General features: G+C 40.6%; 1 protein-coding gene and 1 long non-coding RNA gene across 17 annotated transcripts in view; one reads left to right on the top strand and one right to left on the bottom strand.

Annotated features, from left to right (window-relative positions):
• LOC128345750 (uncharacterized) overlaps positions 1–12,232 on the bottom strand; it is a 60,868-nt gene extending 48,636 nt beyond the window's left edge. For both annotated transcript variants that reach the window (XR_008316627.1, XR_008316626.1), the window contains exons 1-3: positions 12,171–12,232; positions 1,537–1,618; positions 95–273 (exon numbers count right to left, since the gene is read on the bottom strand). This is a non-coding gene — a long non-coding RNA (uncharacterized LOC128345750). The remainder of the gene's footprint in view (positions 1–94; positions 274–1,536; positions 1,619–12,170) is intronic.
• NFIB (nuclear factor I B) overlaps positions 1–15,749 on the top strand; it is a 313,063-nt gene that overhangs the window by 237,964 nt on the left and 59,350 nt on the right. For 14 of the 15 annotated variants that reach the window (XM_053298137.1, XM_053298135.1, XM_053298136.1 and 11 more), the window contains one exon: positions 8,108–8,286. In XM_053298137.1, coding sequence (XP_053154112.1) covers positions 8,108–8,286 — 179 coding nt within the window. Of the gene's footprint in view, positions 1–8,107; positions 8,314–15,749 lie in introns of all 15 variants that reach the window. The other variant, XM_053298148.1, reaches the window with a different exon arrangement.

Below are 15,749 nucleotides of genomic sequence, written 5' to 3'. Positions count from 1 at the left end.
TACCATCGATTTTGACTCCACATCAATCTAAATCCTCGAAATTGGCTTCGGCACCTATATTGACATTGATTCATCTTAAGTCAAAAATATCTACCTTGACGTCATTGACCCAACATAAGCCTATGGTGTCGACTTCGATGTTGAGATCTTCTCCCTCGATATCAAAGACAGCCAAACCATCGACGGACAGTGCACATCGCACATGAGAAACTGTCTCGACACCAGGAACCTCAAAGTTGGCAAAACGCCATGTTACCGAGGCTGACTCGATGCCTGAGAGAAAAAGTCAGAAGCTTATTGATCTGACACAAGAGCGTACTCTGTCACCTTCTGCGATCCAGCATTGTCCTTCAACACCGGTTGCGTCTTCAGCATCAAAACACTCTCTTGATGTTGTGCCTTTGGCACCGACAGCAGTTCAACAGCTACACACCATCCATCCATCGACACCGACGCACTTGATATTGAGGGCCCATTCCTTATCTTCGGCACCAGCACTAGTCTCATTTTCTGCACCATCTACACCGACGGTTCGGAAAACTGTCATGATTTTGATGTTGACACAAGTGTCTCAACTCATCTGCTGCCCTCGACTCATCCACAAAGAAGAACAATAGGGGAACACGGGTAACAAGTGCAAGAAATACAACACAAAACCCGTGAGCAATGGGCAAAGCAAAAAATGCAGAGTCACAATAGAGGGTAAGGCAATACTCCACGTGTAATCACAAACTCCCACAGGCATCCATCATACAACAGCAGGTAAATACAACAATGTGGGCTGATGCAAACGCCACAGACTCAGATATGTGATTCTTAACAACAGTAGCTGAGATGATGATCGTGTAAAATAGCTGATATGATGCTGGTAGTGCCAGTTTGCTGAAGGTCAATCCTCATAAGAGGTAATCACTCTATGAACCAACAAGATCCTGGAGACCTTATACTCCGATTACGTCTTCTCTATCAGTATCCACCTTGGCTCAAATAATCTCTAAAAGCCAGATGATTTCCTCTGCTTCCAAGGCCTCACAAACCCACCCTCTGCTTACTGCCCAACAAACCACGTAGACTACATCTCCCTCTTTGCGCTCTTTAGGCACCCAGACAGGAGCCCTGCCTCCTTCACAACACACCACTGTGGAAACACAAAATCTCTTCCCTGACTGCATCTGCTTCTGAACACTATGGTTCTTCTGACTTTGAATTGGACCCGGAGGATGTGGACAGCCGGGTGGATCCCCCCACTGATGTGCCTCCACTTACTTATGTTTCTCCAAATGAAGAGATGAAAGCCTACCCTAAGCACGTACATGCCATGGCAGAGGCACTAGGTTTGGATCTACAGTCAGAGTTGTCCACAACAGACGACCTGGTATACAACTTTATGGCCAAAACACAATCTACCGAACCATGGCTTTATCCATGCTCCCGGTGATCACCAGAGCAGCAAAGTGTGCCTGGGAAGTTCTACACACTCCCACGTCCAAGAGACTGGAGAGCCTCTACTGCATCCAAAAGAAGGACAATACTTACCTATTGAAGCATCTTGCTCCTAATTCTCTTGTGGTTGATTGCACCACTTCCTCCAAATCTGGAAGGTGCCACACAGCTCCACCTGAAAAAGAAGGGAGGAAATTGGACTTGTTAGAGAGAAAAATTTACTCCACCTCCTGCTTGTCAATTAAGGTGGTGAATTATTCAGCCTGCATGGCCAAATACAATCATGGCCTCTGGGAATCTCTTCAGGGTGACCTGGACACCTTATCCCCTTTCTTGAAGCCAGCGTGGTATAGTGGATAGAGTCCTGGACTAGGACCGGGGAAACCCGGGTTCAAATCCCCATTCAGCCATGAAACTAGCTGGGTGACTCTGGGCCAGTCACTTCTCTCTCAGCCTAACCTACTTCACAGGGTTGTTGTGAAAGAGAAACTCAAGTATGTAGTACACCGCTCTGGGCTCCTTGGAGGAAGAGTGAGATATAAAAGTTGTAATAATAATAATAATAATAATACTGGCTGCACAAGAACAGGCACTAAGAACAAATGCAATAAGAGCAAAAGTCGAAAAGTCAACAACAAACAAACAGCAAGTGCCGCCTTTGTAAAGAAGCAGATGAAACTGTGGACCACCTAATCAGCTGTTGTAAGAAGATCACACAGATTGACTACAAACAAAGGCATGACAAGGTAGCAGGAATGATACACTGGAACATCTGCAAAAAATACAAGCTACCTGTAGCCAAAAATTGGTGGGACCATAAAATTGAAAAAGTTGTAGAAAATGAAGATGTAAAAATATTATGGGACTTCCGACTACAAAAAGACAAACATCTGCCACACAATACACCAGATCTAACTGTAGTCAAGAAGAAAGAAAAACAAGTTAAAATAATCGACATAGAAATACCAGGGAATAACAGAACAGAAGAAAAAGAAATAGAAAAAAATCACAAAATACAAAGATCTACAAATTGAAATTGAAAGGCTGTGGCAGAAAAAGACCAAAATAATCCCAGTGGTAATTGGCGCCCTGGGTGCAGTTCCAAAAGACCTTGAAGAGCACCTCAACACCATAGGGGCCACAGAAATCACCATCAGCCAACTACAAAAAGCAACTTTACTGGGAACAGCCTATATTCTGCGATGATATCTATAACAACAGCAACAACATTGATAATAAAATTCAGCCATCCCAGGTCCTTGGGAAGGACTTGATGTCTGGATAAAACAAACCAGTCAATAACACCTGTCTGACTCTGTAAACAACAACAATAATAATAATAAAGGTCCTGATGCGCCTAGACTACACCTTTCTACCAAAAGTAGTCACCAACTTCCACCTAAATTAGGACATTGTCCTTCCAATGTTCTTCAGAGACCTATGACTGCTCTAAAACGCTCCATGCACTCTCTGGATGTGTGCAGGGCACTCCTGTTCTACTTAGCATGGACCAAGGACTTCAGATCTTCTAACCGCCTCTTCATAGCCTACAAAGGCACTGCCAGAGGCTCCTGCATCTCAAGACAAAGATTATCGAACTCGTTGGTTGAACTCATCTTGTTCACCTACAAGTTGCAAGGCAAGACTCCTCCAGAAGCTATCAAGGCCCATTCTACTCGGGCATACGCTTCTTTGGCTGCACACCTCTCAGGGCTATCTTTTACAGACAACTGCAATGTCGCGCATGGTCCACAGAGTTACCCTTTATAAAGCACTACACCATAGAGTACTGCTGCGGAGACGAACTTCGGGAGAAGTGTTCTAAAAAGTGTGTTACAATAATCACTACTGCACCCTCCTCCATTGGGAGCTTGCTAAACACCCATACTTAACGATCTTGATGGATTTCGATCCAGATAAACAGGTTGCTCACCTGTAACTGATGATCTGGAAGAGATTCGTTGACATCCATAAGACCCTCCTGAACCACCCCTCTGCAGTAGTGCTCTGCTATGTGCGTACTTGTGTGCAGGCTGTTGCCTTTTCCGTCAACATTGATGAACTCACCTTCATACCTGGATGGTTGTCCTCCACGGAGATCGTCCAAGAACTGAGGAACATGGCGTCCAGCCTGCCTTTAAATAGCACGCCGTAGGCATGGGGGCAGGGCTTGGTCGCCTCGACAAGCTAAGGCATGGCTACTATGTGGTCCCTGTGCAGGCACAGAGCTCTATACTTATGGATGTCGACGGATCTCTTCCAGATCATCAATTACAGGTGAGCAACCTGTTTTTCTCCTTCTGACATTTCACCTGAGCATATTCTGTTGTTAAAAAGTGCATCCAGCTAATTTAAATGACAGGATTGTTCTGGCAAAATTTGGTATCTGTAAGTCATTGGTAAGTATGACATTTTTTTACAAACAAACAAATTCTTAAAGATATATAATATATGCTAGCCAACCCTGCACAGAGCATTTGTGCGCTCTTTGGGGGCCGGAGGTTACCTCTTTCCCCCCACCTTCTGCCCCAGTCTCCGCTTTCGGATCCAGCTGCCTCTCCTCTCCACCACCACTTCTCCCCCCCCCCCGCTTTCTTTCCCCCCTCTTTGGCCTTGCCTCCTTGGCTTTGCCTCCACCGCAGTGGCAACCAATCCTCCTGGGTGCACCTCAGCCAATCAGGCACGTCCCTGATCGTCAGCTGAGCGCTGGGACGCACATTCCAAGGCACACCCAGGAGAATTAATATAATAGATCCTTAAAGAAAGAGAATTTGAGGACTCTTATGGGCTTCAATTAGGAGAAAATTCCAATTCAGCCAAAAAAAGCCACCTACATCGTATTTATTCTCCATATGCCATAGAATTTTATTCATAACAATGCCTAATTTTAGTCCCTTAGGATTAAAATAAATAATGAAATCTTAAAGTGAATGTCTGTCATCGTTTACATGTTGTCACTATAGCTATACATTAGCTATTAGGCCTTGTTCACTCCATATTGCAATAGACTTATAATGAGACTTGTGGATTATATAGAAGTTTGTATGCAAGACAGGAGTACAGCTATGGACCTTGAAATGCATAGTGTCATCATAATAAAACATATAGTTAGGAAGCATTTAGATAATGCATTATAAATTCTTATTGATAACTATCTGAATTTAGCTTTGCCTTTGCCATGGAGTACATTCTAGAGGTGTTCACAAATCAGATTCTGCAATTCAATTCAAGCTGAAATTGAAACACAGAATCATCAGATTGGTTCACCAAAAACAGCCAACGAATGAGTCAAATCTATTTGGGTGATTCGAGTGCCATTTTGAGGCCTATTTTTCCAGGGAGAACTGGACTATTTTTAGTGCAATTTTTCCAGGGAGAATTGACCTACTAATTGGGGTTGGCAGGTAGACAGCCCTACACTCTGGACTTTAGCACGTCTACCCTCCTCAGAGGACTGGTCAGGCTGACATGCCAAAATGGTAATCTATACACAGAACAAGAAAGGATTTCTCTCTCAATATCTTCCAGAACAGAGTTCCTCAGCTGATAGAAAAATAACTTCTCTTTGTTTCTTGCAAATACTTTTGCATTTTCCTTGCATTTTTTGCTTAAGCAACCACCCCACAGTCTCTTGTTTTTAACCTCTCCCTTCCTTACCATGTGAAAGCCTAGGCAGACACAGCAATGACTGCCTCATTCAGGGCTGTCCTACTCTGGATAACACTACTGAAAAATTGGTGAAGTAAGGAAAAGAAAGACATTGGAGTAGTCAGTCATAAGGAGAGAGGAGGAAAAGACACGTAGGGAAAATGCATATTTGTATTAAGGTAAGAGCAGGGCAGTCATCCATATGACTCACTCAAGAAAGCAGCTGCCAAGAAAAGAAAATGGTTAACAGAAGACTGAACAAAGGTGGGCTACAGGGAGGCAGAACCATTCAAAATATGATTTGTCCCTTTTTATTTTGAAAACTCTTCGAGAGCTTGGAGAGATTTCTTTATCTATCCCAGCTGCAGCGGAAGTGCACATGTTAGGAGAGCACTGCTAATTAATATTGTCTGGAGACATAAAGTTTAACTTATATGTAAAGTAGTTTATTTAGGAAATCCATTAGGGAGATAGATAAAGCCTACATGCCTTGCTGCTAAGTACATACAGGAAGAAGTAAGTGAGAAAAATGAAGTCTCTCTCTCTCTCTCTAGGTGACAGAATGAAACTTGAGACTATAGTCTAACAGAAGGGAAATTGAGTAGAGAAAGTATAGTCAGGGCATTTTCCCCTAGTGGTCAATAGGGTTGTTGGTGCTAAGAGTCAATACCATCAGGAGCTGCATCTCCAACAAAAACATCAGCTCAAATTTGTTTCTAAGCATTTCTCTTTTCTGCCAAGAAACAACATAATTACTTCCTTCAATCTTTAGCATTTCAAGGCTGATACTTTGGTGTGGGTGTGACTGTTTCTATGTTTGTTTGCTTTACAAAACTTCAGTATTAGTGGAACGTTGATGACAAGCTTGTCTTTAGCTGCAGCTTTGGAGATTTAACACTTACCATAATTTTGAATTTTTAAAACAAGATGCTCAATATCCCATTAGACTTCAGAATCCTGATCCACAGATATACTTGGGAAGTGGATTATTTTCCTTTCCTTCCTATCATCTTGTCTACTTTCCAGTGCCATTCTACAGTCTATATTGTAATGGGCTAAGGGATTTTTATGTTTGCAGGAGCAATGGAGCCTCTAGTATCTATTGGCTGATTTGAGGAGTTGTGAAATGTTCACTAACATTCTATCTGTTGAGGGAAGTTATTAGCAGTAGATTGTTTGTAGTGGTTTCACTATGTCAGTGTAAATGAAGAGTCATTTTAAAAACATATTTATTTAACGTATAAAAACATGTTAAATAAATAAATAAATTTTGGTTGAAAAACTCTCAAAAGGCCTAGGCACAGGAGCTGTATAGGTAAGGTAAGACACCAAAGACTACAAAGTTTGTTAATAAGTGGTTTCATGGAGAAGCTAAAGATCAGAAAGTCCAGAGGCATAGTGGCTGAAGGAAGGGGACACATCAAGCAATGAACTAAAATCAAAGGAACTTGAGGCAATAATAGGAATACATGAGACAGAGATCTAAGAACTAGGAAGGCAACTGGATTGAGAGTTTAGGAAATGTGCTAATTAAAAGGGAGGAAGTTGCATAAAACCCTAAGATCAGCAGAGATTCTAAAGGATTGAATTTTGCAAATTGTTTTTAACTAACAAGTTACTGCAGAGACTAGGAGGAAAGGGAAAATATGGGCTGGGTTGGACCTTGGAAGAAGCACAGCTGCAACCATAGTTGAAGGTCTTCACTAAGGTCAAGACTCAGCCAAGGTCTGACCTCTGCTTTTCCTCCTTGCATCAGAGTTGTGGTTCTCCGTCAATTATCTTTATTTCGGTCTCCAACCAGCTTCACAATCTTGCACACACAAATACAGTAAAATTACAACTACAATAAGTAGCATGCATTCTTGGTCCTCAGATAGGCTGCCATAGTGGCTGTAGTCTCTAGTCTGTTTTCTTAAATGTTCTTAGTTTTAAAAAGGTAGGGGTGTGTGTGTGCGTGCGTGCACATGCACACACAAAAAAGAATAGAGTCCTGCTGTGCACACACAATGCATAAGCATAAAGAGGCTTGTTGGATTTCAGCTGTTACTTTGAATTGATTTTAGAATTTTATATAGTTGGTCAGTTAACTAATAAGCACCACATAGCAATAGAAATGTTATATTACACCATTCTTTTCAAGCAACACCTTTTCTGTCCCACTTCCTGCATATCAAGTTGTTTTCCATTTAATAGTACAAAAAGGTTCTCGCTTATAAGTGGAATGTGACTATTACGTATTATAATAACATAATTTTCACATCTGATGTAACAGCTCTGCAGTAACAGGACATTCTGTGCATTCCTTTCATTGATAAAACATTACCTTGTTTTTAGATGTTACATACTCTTGATAGAGGAGGTTGTGGGGAAACCAGAGAATGTAAAGGAAAATTATTTACTGGATATGGTATCTGTCTTGTTCATGAGAGATATTGCCATTGGGTGAGATATTTTCCCAGGCCCTGAAGTTGAACATACATTAGCATTTTCACAATGGGTAGCTAATTATTCATGGTGTTATTGCTTAGTAATTATTCCTCCCTGAACACAACACACACACACACACCCCCACACACACACGCCAGGGTATAGCACAATGCATTGTGGAATAATTTGCTGACTCTTAGGAGTCTGACTTTGTTCCCTTTCATATAAGATTGCTCTGGATTTTTAAATGGTTTGTCTGCTTAATTGCTTTGCTAGGTTTTAGGTCAAACTTGATAACTAAAATATGTTTTCTATAGGGTGATAATTTCTATATTCAAAGAAAGGTTTAAATCAAGTATGCAAAGTAAAATAAATTGGCTATTTGTGTACTTGGAGAATAGGGTCTTTGTCCCATGGGGAGCTGTGGGAATAAGAGTCTGGTGATTAAAGATGTTTCAGATTAAACGTGGGAGGAGAGAAAGGAAATTCATCAATTCAAATTAATGTCTGGTTTGCTTTTTCTTGTTGTGCATGTATAAAGAGTGCTGAAAGTTCCTAAATAACTTCCATTTTATTTTCTCTCTTCTAGTCATCTCAACTAGAACTCCACCTCCACCCTCACCATTGCCATTTCCACCACAAGCTATTCTCCCTCCTGCCCCATCTAGCTACTTCTCTCATCCAACAATCCGATATCCTCCTCACCTGAATCCTCAGGATACTCTGAAGAATTATTCTTATGACCCGTCCAGTCCACAAACCAGCCAGGTACTGTACTTTGACACCAAGAAATCCGTGAGTAATAACAGGAAGAATGTGTTTCATTAAATTTTTTAGAATTGATTATTTCACTTGTTTAATACAAGCTGAGGCCTGCAACAGGTTCAGCATATTTTCCGTTAAAGGTTGTGGCATATTTGATCACACACCATCATATTCCAAATACTGTTGTATTGTGGATCATTAAATTATGATAATTCAATGATGAACAGACAAGTGTCAAATCCTGCAGACTTTTGTGTGCAGAGTTGTTTACTGAAAGTTAGGAACTCAGAAGGGCACCATGAATTGTGACCCAGTGAAACTGGTACTGTGAGCACAGTCAGGACTTTCCCATTGTACTCTGGGGAATGGCTTTCAATACATTAATGTATCTCCATCTTCTGTAGCTGATAATGGGAGCTGGTTGTACATGCAGTTTTCTGGGTGGTAGCATACGAATGGTAGATCTTTCTTATTTTGTGTTTGAATCACAGCCGTTTATGTCAGTTACTGTGGATGAAACACAGAGATGAAGTGCTTTCTTCAGGGAGAAGCAAGGAATGTGCTAATGTAAACACACACAAAAAGAGCATGCAGGCCTATTTATAGACCAGCTATTTAGATAAAATCCTCTTGAGTTGCAAAGTCCTTGCAGTATTTTGCATATGTTTAGCAAACCTTTGAATAAGTGAGTATTTTTTCAAGTTAATGAACATTTCACAGAACTTGAAAACTATTTCTTTTATTTTGTTAACAGAGGTTGCACTCAATCATGTGACAGTTCAAACATGTTTCCTAAGTAGCCATTCATATGATTTTCAGCTGAGAAATTATTAGTGAGGGACTTGCGTACAAATGTGTTTTTCACAGCAGATCTACACTTTTCATGTGTTCTGCAATCAAACTTAAATATTTGCAGTGTGTGACTACTGTAATTTTCATTACAAAGTTTGGTTTCTAGTTTTGCTGTCTTCTATTCATTGCTTTGGTCAAGATCCCATAGTTTATGTTCCTAGTATATTAGGAAAATTCCAAGCAGATGATCATTCACATCTCACCTGAGACTGATAGTAAAGCACATTAAAATATACAGTAATTTTCTCTCCCCTTATTACATCACCCATAATCAGCCTGTGGTTTTCCTCAGAAGTTGTACAAAACTGGGGCTCCCAGCAAACAGTGGATGGCAATCTATCCTGCCTCAGTAGTGGAACCTATAATATGGCCTCATCACTAGATCTTAATTATTAGGAGATTCAGATGGGAGAAAACATTCCCTCCAATATCTTAGACCTAGACTGTTTAGTTCTTTAAATATTAAAACCAACACTTTATATTTGACTTTGAAGTAAGCTGGAAACCAGTTAGGTTTTGGATGTGCTCGAAATGCGATTTGGCATCCCAATTGCGTTTTAGTACATCCCTAAAACCAACAGAATACTTATTTTTTGTATTTTCCTTTGTATGAACGTAAATAACAACCAGGCCACCACATTTTAGACCAACTGATAGGGTTGCCATCTACAAGAGCAACCCTGTGTACAGGGCAATATAGTTGTTGAGTTGAAAAGTTAGCAGGGCATGCAAAATAGTAGCAAGGCCCTTGTCTGGGAAGGGACACAGCTGATGCACAGGCTAAAACTGATTTTAAAAAATGCTCCTTAGCAAGGAGCAAAGCAGTATTCAGGTGCATTCTCAAGCTGCAATATTTGATTTTCACCAGGAATATGACACCTTCCTGAACAGCTAGCTCAATCTCTCTAGGGCTGCAACAATAAACAGCTCCATCCTAGCTGGATTGAAGTTAAGTTTATTTTACTCTCATTCAATCCATTAGTTAACCAAGACAAGGTAAGTACCCTCAAGGACCTAATTTCTACATCCAGCTCTGATGTAAAGGAGATATGACTGAGTGTCATCCAGATATTTATAACGCATCAGCCTATAATCCTGCATAATCTCTTCCAGTAGTTTTATGTATGTGTTAGTGTGGGAGTTGAGATAAGATGGAATCCTGCAGCACAACTGCTACAATCGTCTGCTGAACAATACTCTCTTAGTGCCACGTGGAATCGATATGTGACATAGGAGCAGAATCTCCTGTTCCAATAGTAAATTTGCTTCATGCAAGTTACAGAAGACAAATGCCTTAGTGTTGGTTTGTGGGCTGTAACAATATCACTTGGAATTGAATAAAAGATTGTGTATTTAATAACACGCTTGGCTTTCAGTGGACTCTTCCAGAAGCTGTTGTAGTTATTGGAGTTTACTGGTGGAATGTTTTCATCCAGTAGCAAATGTACAGTATATACATCCAGTGATACTGTGATATTTTTGCTCCTGCCTTTCAATGAAAACAGTCTGTTTCTGTGCATCCTGTACTTGAAAGTAAGTCCCACTGAGCTCAACAGGATTACTTCAAAGTACATGTACATGAGATTGCTGCCTAAATAATGAAGAGAGTTTTTTCCTTATAATATTAATCCTAATTGTAAATGTTCAGTGTCAGATTTAAGTTACAAATTGCTGTCAATGTCTGGATTAAAAACCTTTCAGGCCTTATAGCATTTTTTGCTAAGACTCAGATGGGAACAGGACACATAGGAACTGATTTTAATTTGTGCAAAATTTCCGTGAATAATATAGTCTAATTAAGACATCCATTAGAAGTCCTTCATGTTAATTCAGTGTGGAAAATCTAAGAGTTCTATTGTTGGGTGTGTTTGGGAAAAACAACAATCCTGATGTCTCAATTAGGCATTATTATGGAAAAAAAAATGCAAATCACGATCAGTCAGTTAGTGTTATCAATTTTTCTACTATATAATGATTGCTTTGCTTACTTTTTAGATCTGTAGGTAGTCTTTTAAACATATATAATATTAGCAAATTGATATGTGTTTGTGTTTAGGTTTTAAAGAAAAGTTGAAATTTGATAATGGATTATCATACCCTTCTGTTGACTTCTTATCCTCATTAATTCTGGGAAATGCACATCGTTAATAGGTTAATTCTTAAGCACCATTGTACCTTAAGAAGTGCCTTCTAAAGATTTTCGAATAATTGGCTTAAAACTGAATTTACTTCAAAGATTGGTAGATTCTAAGAACTGTCTAAATGTTGCACAAATCTTAAGGTCTTCAGTTTTCAGTTTTAAAAAAGAACCAACCTTTTCCTTCAATACATGATTTTAAAAATGCTATGATGCAATGATGTGTAATGAGATAAGTTTGAATATGTTATGACAAAACTATCCATTGTGACTTCCCACTGCTGCCTTATTGCAATGATAATAAATTTTATTATATATTTATTTTTTTGTGCAATAACTAGGCTGGATATCATTCTGGTGTGTTTGATTTGGAACTCAGGGAACAATTTAAACCTGAAAAAAAGTTGAGGCACATGTTCACTGATTGGCTGAATAAGCTCCAAGTGATAGGAAATGAAATTAGCTTAGTTGTAATTCCCTTGAATGCAGTAAGAAAAATTCATGTGCAAGCTTTGGTTTCTACATGAAGGAGTACAGCAGTAGCAGCAGGTGGGCATTGGAGCAGGGAGGGCAGGTGAGAACCTGGTCACTGATGCTGAAGCCTACCCCCACCACCCCTTTCCTCCACACCAGAAAGGAAAGCAGAAAGAGCAGAAAAGCAGGGCAAAAGTAGAAAACAGAAAGGTGGGGTGGGTGGGGTGGGGTGGGGTGGGGTGGGGGAGGAGGCAGAAAGCAAAACAAAAAACCAAAAAACAACCACCAACCACCCCAGGGCAAAAAGCAGGGAGAAAAGGCAGAAAGCAGAAAAGAAGAGCAAAAGGCAGAAAGAGGGACAGAAAGCAGGGATTTCATCCCCCCTCCCACCAAACAAACAAGCTAGTAAAAGGTCAGACTTAACAGCAACCAGGGAATCTTCCAGAGCAGAGAGCTTCCTCCAGCCCCTCCTCCCCTGTCTGAAACTTCCTCTTTTGATCTTACTGGCTGGTGCAGTTGCTAATCAAGTTGCTCCAGCCAGTCTGATTCTTGGGGGGGAGGTCCTCCTGGCACTGCCCCTAGGAAAGAGGGGGAGATGTATTAAAAATTTACTCACTGAAGCAACCAGGAAGTGCATTTTAACCCATTATTTTTGTTCTTCCTGAGGTCAGTGCCAGGAGGAGCCCCCTAGGAATCAGATTGGCTGGAGCAGCTTGAGTAGCAGCTGTTCTAGCCAGTAAGACAAACAAGTTATAGGCAGGGGAGGAGGGGCTGGAAGAAACTCCCTGCTGTAAAGATTTCCCTGGCTGCTGCTAAGTGTGAGCATTTAGCTTGTTTGTTTTGGTTTGCGGGGGTGGGGGCACTGCCTCTCCTGCCCTTACTGACCAGCCACCGTTGGAGTGCAGCATTTGCCTATGCTTAGCCCTAGTGAAAATCTATTGACTAATTCTACTATAACAATAATTCTGTATAGTTAACTTTGATATTGTGGAAATGTTTGTTCTTCTGAATTTCAATAAGGTTGGAAGCTGGGTGAATAATTAGCATAGATGTTTTAAGCAGCTCGGCTTTTCTTTTAGAACACCTTGGAGGTATATTCTGTAAGATTGGAGTCAGAATGAAAACTCCTTGGGAACACGATCAAGTCAGGATTGTATCCAGTAGAATGGATTTCATCCTACTGGATTTCATCCAGTAGAATGAAAATAATACATGTTTGTTTTTGTTCAGAAAGAAAGGAGTAACTGGTGTTTCAACAATAAAATAATGTTTCAATTAATGTTTCAACAATAAAAGAGAATTGCTATCGACAATTACATACTTTAAACCAGGCCTGCTCAACTTGGGCCCCCCAGATGTTTTTGGACTATAACTCCCATAATCCTCAGCCACAGTGGCCAATAGCCAGGGATGATGGGAATTGTAGGCCAACATCTGCAGGGGGGCTGAAGTTGAGCAGCCCTGCAAAACCAAACCAGTTTTCTTTTTTAGATAGAAAAAGATTTTTTATTTAAACACATTTGATTATCATAACATGTAAATCTGCATCAGTACAAATGTCATGTCAAATTCAATTATACTTACTCACTTCAAAACACATTCATTCATTTTGTTTTCAAAGTAGTATTGTGATCATGCTCAGTATTACAAAAGAGTGATACCCTGACAGCATTTTACCTAAAATGAACTGTTCCTTCTCAACATCTCTTAGTATTACACTAATTTACATTAAGACAACCAGCTGAGGTGCATTACACTCCCCACAGCAATTTTGAAGCTAATTGCTTTACCACTGCACTGATTATAGTGAGACAGTCACAGTATTCAGTGGAATATTTTAAGCAAAATTAGTTTAGAGATGTAGAGCTTGCAGGAATTTCCACAAGGGAAAGTGTTCGCAATTTTCTCAGTGTAGTGTTAAATGTATCTAATTCCATATGGCTGAGTAGTGAGGAAGTCCAAATACAGTTATTTGAAGAGTTGTACTTGCCCAATGAGCGTAGGGAGTACAGAAACATTTTGATTGCGGTTGTCTGTGTTTGGGTGTGGGATATATGTGGGCAGTTTTGATGTGTCAAAGTGCTGTGCATCATAACATTATACAGGATTGATATAGCACATTGTCCATTTTAGACTGCTTTACAGACATTAGCGCAATAATTTTTACAACTGTCCTGTAAGGCAATCCAGAAATATTTGCATATTACTGGTGTGGGTAGGGGGTGGGTTGAGGGTGAGAGAATGGCCTATTGATGGCTACTAGTATGTTGCATAATTCAGGTGAGATTTGAACCAGGGACTTCCTGACCTGTGCAATACCAGCTTTTTCTTATTCATATTTGTTTGTTTGTTTGTTTGTTTATTTATCAAATTTGTACACCGCCTCAAACTTACGTCTCTTACAATAACATAAAACCAGTTTAAAACATATACAAAAACTTAAAAACAATTTAACAATGTAAAAATAAACCAGAGATTAAAACCCAAAAATATTAGGAGGCTGAGAAAGCTTGGGCGAAAAGAAGGGTTTTCAGGTGTTTTTTGAAAATTGCCAGAGATGGAGAGGATCGTATCTCAGCAGGGAGCGCATTCCACAATCTTGGGGCAGCGACTGAGAAGGCCCGTCTCTGTGTAGCCACCAAACAGGTTGGCGGTAACTGGAGACGGACCTCCTCAGATGACCTCAATGGGCAGTGGGGCTTGTAATGAAGAAGACGCTCTCTTAAATACCCAGGGCCTAGCCAGTGTAACTCCATCAGTAAAGGAGTAACATGGTCTCTCCGAGATGACCCAGAGACCACCTGGCTGCCGTGTTCTGAACCAACTGAAGTTTCTGGACTACATACAAAGGCAGCCCCACGTAGAGCACATTACAAAAGTCAAGTCTGGAGGTTACCATCAGATGTACCACAGTTTTGAGGTCGTTGATTTCGAGAAATGGGTGAAGCTGGTGTATCAGCCGGAGCTGATAGAAAGCACTCCTGGCCACCACCTCAGCCTGAGAAACCAGAGAGGTGTGATTCCAGAAGTACTCCCAGACTGCAAAGCAAACCTGTTCCTTTTGGGGAAGTGTGATCCTATCTAGAATAGGCAGATCAAAATCGTCTCTAGAGCTCTGACCCTGCACAATAAGTACCTCTGTCTTATCTGGATTCAGCTTCAGTTTATTCTTCCTCAACCAGCCCATTACTGCTTCCAGGCAGACATTAGGGAGGATATGCCGGCTCCTGAAGAAGTTGACATGGAGTACATCTGGGTGTCATCAGCATACTGGTAACACCCAGCTCCAAATCCCCTGATGATCTCTCCCAGCGGTTTCATGTAGATGTTAAAAAGCATTGGAGAAAGTACAGAGCCTTGAGGGACACCATACTTAAGCTCAGATTTTGAAGAGCAACAGTCTCCAATTGATATGATTGGAGCAACAATCTCCATATATGATGCTAATTACACCAGTTTATCATCTCTATAGCACTTTTTGAGTGCAAAGAACTTTACACTGTGTCTCTTACCTAACAGCCACTTAATGGTGCAGTGGGAAATGACTTGCCTAGCAAGCATGAGGTTGCCGGTTCGAATCATCGCCGGTATGTTTCCTAAACACCTATATTGGGCAGCAGTAATATAGGATTGTGCTGAAAGGCATCATCTCATACTGCATGGGAGATGGCAATGGTAAACCCCTCCTCTATTCTACCAAAGAAAAACTACAGGGCTCTGTGGTCGCCAGGAGTTGACACCGACACGATGGCACACTTTACCTTTATCTCACCTAACTGTATTGTAGGCTATTGTTTTTGTCATGGATGAAATCCTAGAGCTAATTAATAAGTAACTGTGGGTTCATAGCATTAATCTGTGAGTCCTTAAAAAGTTCAAATATTAAATTCTGATATTTAAACAAAATAGAGCAATTTATTAATATAAGCCCCCTTACCAGAGGATTGGACCGTAAACCATGTAACCAGGATCCATGTTGATATAGAAAATTATAGACTTGTCA

This window comes from Hemicordylus capensis, chromosome 2, assembly GCF_027244095.1.
Source record: "Hemicordylus capensis ecotype Gifberg chromosome 2, rHemCap1.1.pri, whole genome shotgun sequence".
In the NCBI taxonomy this organism is placed as follows: Eukaryota; Metazoa; Chordata; class Lepidosauria; order Squamata; family Cordylidae; genus Hemicordylus; species Hemicordylus capensis.
The sequence above is the reverse complement of the archived record's forward strand: the minus strand, read 5'-3'. Positions and strand labels throughout refer to the sequence as shown.